At 41.4% G+C, this 7,649-nt stretch overlaps 1 protein-coding gene across 1 annotated transcript; it reads right to left on the reverse strand.

Annotated features, from left to right (window-relative positions):
* Positions 1–951: 951 nt before the first annotated feature.
* On the reverse strand, positions 952–5,020 carry ndufb2 (NADH:ubiquinone oxidoreductase subunit B2). The gene is made up of 4 exons (XM_047390279.1): positions 4,798–5,020; positions 4,571–4,715; positions 1,604–1,673; positions 952–1,044 (listed from the first exon to the last, which is right to left on the reverse strand). The coding sequence occupies exons 1-3, from the start codon at positions 4,881–4,883 to the stop codon at positions 1,605–1,607; spliced, it is 300 nt and encodes a 99-aa protein (XP_047246235.1). The 5' UTR covers positions 4,884–5,020; the 3' UTR covers positions 952–1,044; position 1,604.
* Between the last annotated feature and the right edge of the window lie 2,629 nt (positions 5,021–7,649).

Here is a 7,649-nt window from a genome sequence, read left to right on the forward strand (position 1 = left end):
TTTCATCTGCAGCCTGGAAAAATATGAAATTTAAACGTTTTCTGGATAAATTTGGAAAATTATTTGTATTTTAAGGCTTTAATCCCTTGGTGACCTTTGGAAATTTGAGTCTACAGAAGTACGAAATTTTGAAATGGACATTAACAACCAGCCTCTCAGTCTGATGCAGATCTGGACTTTGACTAGGCCAATCCAAAAGCAAGGCCAAGCGTGCTTGAGCTTAAGGTTCAGGACTAAATAATGAACGTTTTCCTTGAGGGGAAGCATCCCTGACCATCACACCACCAACACCATGTTTGACTGGTTATTTTTGTCTGTTTCTAGATGGCTCCAGTATTTTCTGTTTAGTCCGAGAACAAATCCCAAAAGTCTTGGAGATCAAGATGTTTTTAGCAAACGTGAGACGGTCCTTTGTGTTCTTTTTAGTCAGTTTTAGAGTTAATCTCTACCAATTCTTTTTTGTTGAATCCTGAACTCTGACCTTAACTGAGGCCTGCAGCACTTTAGATGATCTGGGTTCTTTTGTGGCCTCCTGGATAATTTAGGTTCACCACTGTTCCATGTTTTATACATTTGTTGATAAAGGTTTTCAATGGGCTTCTATGGAGTCCATGGCCTTAGAAATGGCTTTCTGACCCTTTCCAGACTGATAGACGTCAGTAACTTTGTCATTAGTTTTTTGAATCTCTTATCAGGACACGTCGCTTTTAGCCCTTTTCTGTTGTCAGACTGGCTCTTTTAAAGTGAAATCTCTAATATTTCTAACAGTTTGTTTTTCAGGAATCACATTTCTTTTAAGGCTTTTAAAGGATTTTAAAATCCTGATGTGATGAAATGAGTTCGATGTCAAGAGTTTAAACCAAACATGTTCCTTTGGGTGTTTGCTTCCAGCCTAAATTAATGGTTTCACATGTGTAATGTTTCTCCAGAAGACTCAACAGAAAAGAAGAGTTTAACTTAAAGATAACTTTATTGAGCTATGTACACGACGATGACTTCAGAACATCTGGAAGATGCAAAACAGCTTCAGTTTGTTGTGGTCATCTGTAAAAGAAATAAACTTGTTTAAAAACAGTGGAAACAATATAACAGTTTAAGGCCCATCCAGCTAAAACTGAATTATGAACTTTAATCCAGGATGACATTAACCTGTCATATTTTCAATCAACTGTCCATCTGTTCCTTCTAAGCGGAAAGACTTGATCTCTTCTAGTGGTTTTGACTGATGGTCTGAGGTGTCCTGAAGGTTTTGCACCAACAAGCTGATTGAGATCTCTCCAACAACAGAGGTAGCAGCCCGTTGAGAGGTCCACTCTTCAGCTCAGAGTGTAAAAACCAACACATGTGTACAGATGTTTTAAAAACACCATGGTAGGTGCTGCTTTGGAAACATCTGCAAGAGAACTTGGCTCCTGGAAAGCAACGTTAAATGTGGAGCTCGGTTTAGTCCACATTGGACATGGAGAATAGTAACTGTAAAAATGGCAAGTGAAAAATGATCCGCTATAAATGAGCCAGGCAACTGTTTCTGAAACAAACTGAGATTTGCTGTGGTGCATATAAAATAAGCTTTATTTCTAACAATGAGAACAGAGAGGAGCACCTTAGTCATCTGGTGGGATGCCGAGTTGCTCATCGGTCCATGCAGAGGCATCCGGCCAGGGGAAATGACCCTGCACAGAAAGGTAGGAATCGGTTCTTAAATGGAGTTCAAATAATCATCCTCCCAGCTTTGAGCACAACGTCTAGCACTCTTATTCAGCTGCAAAACAATCCCACCTGTAGACTTAATATTTGAATGTAAATACAACATTACAGCAGCGGTGTGTATCTCTTTGCTCTAAGAATGGGCTCAGCTTTTCATCAGAAATTGCTAAAGTCTTTTCACCACAGGTTTTTCTTCATGAAGTAAACTGCTTGTGGCCACAGCAGGTCAAACACAAAGATATCACCCTTGTCCAAAAACATCATTAGACCTGGGCATTCAGAGCTTTTTAGAAAACAGCCCCGGACTCATGAAGACCATCACAATTATAGCCAATTTCATTGAGAAAACGTGCAGATTTGTTGCCATTGTGTATTTCATACAATCGGCATGCTTTTTACTAACTGAATGTGAAACTACAGCTGATTGTTGCTCTCAACTTGTTTCAGCTCAGCAGTCAGGTGGCTATTGTCTTTATTCTGTGTGTCAGAGAGAAAGTTTGATTCTCCTGCTGCTGCAGGAACATCAGAGCTGATTTTATGCAGCTCGTCTCGTTGAAGACTGAACATTTCTTCTGTTGGACCAGATGAGAAATGCACTTCAAACGGCGTAAGAGAAACCAGCAAGAACAGATTTCTCCATTATTAAACACATCACAGAGCAGAAGGTCTTTCTTTGGACTCTGGATGCTTTTTCACTCCACCTCTGTTCGGTCCTTATACAGGTCCTTCTCAAAAAATTAGCATATTGTGATAAAGTTCATTATTTTCTATAATGTCATGATGAAAATTTAACATTCATATATTTTAGATTCATTGCACACTAACTGAAATATTTCAGGTCTTTTATTGTCTTAATACGGATGATTTTGGCATACAGCTCATGAAAACCCAAAATTCCTATCTCACAAAATTAGCATATCATTAAAAGGGTCTCTAAACGAGCTATGAACCTAATCATCTGAATCAACGAGTTAACTCTAAACACCTGCAAAAGATTCCTGAGGCCTTTAAAACTCCCAGCCTGGTTCATCACTCAAAACCCCAATCATGGGTAAGACTGCCGACCTGACTGCTGTCCAGAAGGCCACTATTGACACCCTCAAGCAAGAGGGTAAGACACAGAAAGACATTTCTGAACGAATAGGCTGTTCCCAGAGTGCTGTATCAAGGCACCTCAGTGGGAAGTCTGTGGGAAGGAAAACGTGTGGCAGAAAACGCTGCACAACGAGAAGAGGTGACCGGACCCTGAGGAAGATTGTGGAGAAGGGCCGATTCCAGACCTTGGGGGACCTGCAGAAGCAGTGGACTGAGTCTGGAGTAGAAACATCCAGAGCCACCGTGCACAGGCGTGTGCAGGAAATGGGCTACAGGTGCTGCATTCCCCAGACCTGGGCTACAGAGAAGCAGCACTGGACTCAGTGGTCCAAAGTACTTTTTTCGGATGAAAGCAAATTCTGCATGTCATTCAGAAATCAAGGTGCCAGAGTCTGGAGGAAGACTGGGGAGAAGGAAATGCCAAAATGCCAGAAGTCCAGTGTCAAGTACCCACAGTCAGTGATGGTCTGGGGTGCCGTGTCAGCTGCTGGTGTTGGTCCACTGTGTTTTATCAAGGGCAGGGTCAATGCAGCTAGCTATCAGGAGATTTTGGAGCATTTCATGCTTCCATCTGCTGAAAAGCTTTATGGAGATGAAGATTTCATTTTTCAGCACGACCTGGCACCTGCTCACAGTGCCAAAACCACTGGTAAATGGTTTACTGACCATGGTATCACTGTGCTCAATTGGCCTGCCAACTCTCCTGACCTGAACCCCATAGAGAATCTGTGGGATATTGTGAAGAGAACGTTGAGAGACTCAAGACCCAACACTCTGGATGAGCTAAAGGCCGCTATCGAAGCATCCTGGGCCTCCATAAGACCTCAGCAGTGCCACAGGCTGATTGCCTCCATGCCACGCCGCATTGAAGCAGTCATTTCTGCCAAAGGATTCCCGACCAAGTATTGAGTGCATAACTGTACATGATTATTTGAAGGTTGACGTTTTTTGTATTAAAAACACTTTTCTTTTATTGGTCGGATGAACTATGCTAATTTTGTGAGATAGGAATTTTGGGTTTTCATGAGCTGTATGCCAAAATCATCCGTATTAAGACAATAAAAGACCTGAAATATTTCAGTTAGTGTGCAATGAATCTAAAATATATGAATGTTAAATTTTCATCATTACATTATAGAAAATAATGAACTTTATCACAATATGCTAATATTTTGAGAAGGACCTGTACTAGATTTGTGCTCCAGTTAATTTTTGGGGCACAAACAAACTGAATTGAATTGTATGTGACCACGGCAGCGTATTTTGCTGTCATGGCCAGTGTGTGTGTGCTTTTCAAAATCCGGAGGAATATATTAGAGTTAAACGACATTATCTAATTTAGCCAATTACTTAATTAACCCTAACTGAAGTATGTTGGTCCTTTATTCCAGCTAGTAACATGTCTAAATTAATGATAATGTTATGTCTATATACACAGTACTGGAGAAACATTAATATTTTAATATTAAACTTAAATATTATGCAAATACAAAAATTCAACTATTTCTTTGCGGGGCTCAGCCCCCAATGTGTCGGGATCCTAACACCGCCTCTGGCCTAAAGTAAACAAGTGTGTTTATGTTGTGCCAACATTAATATAAAGAGTTAAAAATAAATGATATATTTCCTCTAAAATACCGTTTAACGTTAAGAGTAGTTCAGAAAGGGGACAGATTGATCTGTAACTGCCGGCCACTGCTGCCTGTTCCTGGGGAAGACGACATGCATTCACCCCCCTCAACCACCACCACCACCCCGCTTCACATACCAGGACTGCATCTGGATCATGCCAGCAGTGCCAGAGGATCCAGAACCACATGGCCCCACTGATTAGTTCGGACTCGAACTTCTGTTTCTTGGTTAGCTGGGGATACTGTCTGTACTGCGGCTCGATGTGCGGTCCACCGCTGGCTCTGAACCAGAAAAACACGAATTAAACATCAGTATTTAATCAAGCTGCTAACACAGATCCGGGTAATTCTGCAGCTAACTTACTTTCTGCTTGTTATCCTTCCTGGACCGCTCCTGAGCAGCCGAGTTCCGGTCCGGATGACTCCTAACGCCCTTCCAAAGGAAGACATGGTCGATAATTTACCAAGAACCCGTTCAGTAAGGGGTTAGAGTTGGACAAAATGCTACCGAAGTCACCTTCCCTCTTCTGGTCAACAAACGACCTCGGAGCAACGTCAGCTCCCGATGGGACAGGAACTGACGTCATCGTTCATTGCTCGTTAAACACAGCGCCCTCTTTCGATCAGTATGAGAAATGACATGTTTCGCCGTTTAACTTTTATTATTCACAATGTTGGAAGGATGAATGGATCATGGAACATAAACCAATCAGTAGGTACGAGGTAGAGTCAGGTGAGGTTGTTCAGGCAAGTCCAATCGGGAGGACACCCCAGGGAAGGCCCAGAACCTTTGGAGGAGCTACATATCCCGTCTGGCCTGGGAATGCCTTGGGATCTCCTAGACTGAGCTAGAAGATGTTGCCAGGGAGAGGGATTTCTGGGGTTCCCACCTGGACCTGTTGCCCCTACAACCTAATCTATAATAAGAGGAAGACAATGGATGGATGAACTTTATATAGAACTCGTGGGCCCGTATCGACTGATGTGTTTTCCCCTTTACCATTTTGGAGTACATCTTTTTGGACCGGCCAGAGGACGTTTTAAAGTGACTATGAGTCACTTCTTACCAGCTGATGTGTAGACCTACTCAACTATCAATCTAGTGCAGTAAACTCATGCAACTTACTACTGTAAGTAGAATAATTTTGTGTGGATAGGGCGCAAACTCTGGCACCAGCCCTGGGGCCCACATCCACCTAAATCCCTGGGTACTAGAGTAATAGAAACCCAACAGTCCTGAACCAGGCTGGTTATATTTACTAAGAAAATGTGAGTAAAATGGCTCATTCCCAACATTATTGAGAAGAACAACGTATTGGATTAAAAAGTTTGATTTTTACCCAGGAAAACTAACAAAGCCAAGCAGAAGTGAGCTGAAATGATCTGAGATGCTTTAAGATGGAACCCAAAACCAGAAAGATGTGGAAGAAAACAACCATCCCAATTGATCTGGGAATAGACTAAATGGCAAGACTGAGCCAATGATTGGCTCCAAAGAGACAGGGCAACGCAAGAAGCCCCAGAAAGCCTCTGTCAGAACATAAGAATGTGCTAAAGAGGTTACAATCTGTAAAAGAATGCATTGATCAGTTTAAAGAGAAATGGAGCAACATGTAATTTAAACCCGGCGTGTAGGCAGTTTATACAAATTCCTTTAGGCAAAAGTATATGCAGACAGCTGTATCTGTGTCTATTTTATTGAGGTCCTTTCATATACTTGATTTCCAGGTCACTCTGCAGAATTGTGGTTGAGCGGTGCCACATGTTTAAAGGCCGTTTTTTTCAAAACTACCCTTTGTCCATTAATAAATAAAATCACAATCTGTTAGGTTAATTGGTCTCTAAATTGCCCTTAGGTGTATGAATGAGTGTGTGCATGGATGTTTGTGTGTTGCCCTGCGATGGACTGGCGACCTGTCCAGGGTGTACCCCGCCTCTCGCCCATAGACTGCTGGAGGCCCACTATGGAATAAGCGGTAGAAAATGACTGACTGACAATCTGAAAGCTGCACTTTCTGTTTACAAATGTGACTAAAAGGCACATTATTAAATTGTGTACTGCTTTCAGTTTCAAAAAGAAAAAAAGAAAATTTAAAATGTATGAAAAAGTGTATTAACATTTGCTGCATAATTGCCCCACCCCAACATATCTTTTTATTCTGTGTGACCATCCAGTTAGTCATTTATGAGGTTTATTTTCTACTGTTTTTCCTATTTTTGAGAGGAAACAGCCTACAGAGACGTAGATCGGAAATAAAATAAAAAAAATCCTGGATACCATATTATAAAATTATAGCGTCATCTTTAAATAATTAAATTTCGCAGTTTTTTAAACGTCTATCCCATAGGTAATTACTTCTGTTGTCCACTAGATGGCCCCAAAGATCAACACATTTTAATTGGGTGAGGTTTCTTTTTAACATTCTACAACTTCTTAAACATTATTTCTTAAGATGAAAACCGGGTGCTTGTGTAGCATAAATCACAACATTTGGAGTGATTTAATGTTTCTCTCGTGTGTTGGGAGTTTTCCCGCAGCAGAAAAAAAGATGTACTTTCTCCACCGGCACTGCTTAGATTCACAAAAACTGAAAAGCTAGTCAAAGGCTCCGGGTTCACTTCTCAATCTGAGGTGTTTTTCAGTTAAGAACAGTCCAGGGCACGAAAACAGGAAATTACATTGTTTCGAGGGCGCGCACGGGGCCGCTGTCCAAACAGGGGAAAGAATCTCGACGCCATCTTGTTTTAGATCGAGAACCAGTTTCACCAAATAAAAAAGTAAGCTACGTGTCATGATTTGACAGCAATCTCCTATATTCTGAGTTGCCATTACACGTTAGAGATGTGGTTTATTTAAAATGTCACCCAAATTAATGCTTTAATCCAAAACGGACATTAATTTGACAATGTTACCTAATGGCGCCTGGCTGTTACTACTCTCCGGTTGCGCCCCTCTCCCCTCTCAGCTCAGATCCCGCCCACAAATACTAACTGCATGATGTCATCATAAACCAGCCATTTCTCAAAAATGACCCTTTTCATCACTCGCTTTCTTTCTTTCTTTTTTTTTTTTTAAGGGACCACCACAAATCCCATATCCCACCACCAAGTCTTAACGTGAATAAATCAAAACCCATCTTCAAACGAAGAAACAAGGTGGCGATCGAAAGAAAAACGCTGTCTTCTTTCCTGAAAATTCGACCTGTGATGTCTGAG

This window comes from Girardinichthys multiradiatus, chromosome 17 (assembly GCF_021462225.1).
Source record: "Girardinichthys multiradiatus isolate DD_20200921_A chromosome 17, DD_fGirMul_XY1, whole genome shotgun sequence".
NCBI classification, from domain to species: Eukaryota; Metazoa; Chordata; class Actinopteri; order Cyprinodontiformes; family Goodeidae; genus Girardinichthys; species Girardinichthys multiradiatus.

Bases quoted from the DNA above. Each gene is read 5' to 3' on its own strand.
- ndufb2 (XM_047390279.1), bottom strand. From the start codon at position 4,883: ATGTCTTCCTTTGGAAGGGCGTTAGGAGTCATCCGGACCGGAACTCGG. The intron at 4,716-4,797 runs GTAAGTTAGCTG...TTTCTGGTTCAG, and splicing joins GGAAGGATAACAAGCAGAAA to AGCCAGCGGTGGACCGCACA. The intron at 1,674-4,570 runs GTATGTGAAGCG...CTTTCTGTGCAG, and splicing joins ATGATCCAGATGCAGTCCTG to GGTCATTTCCCCTGGCCGGA.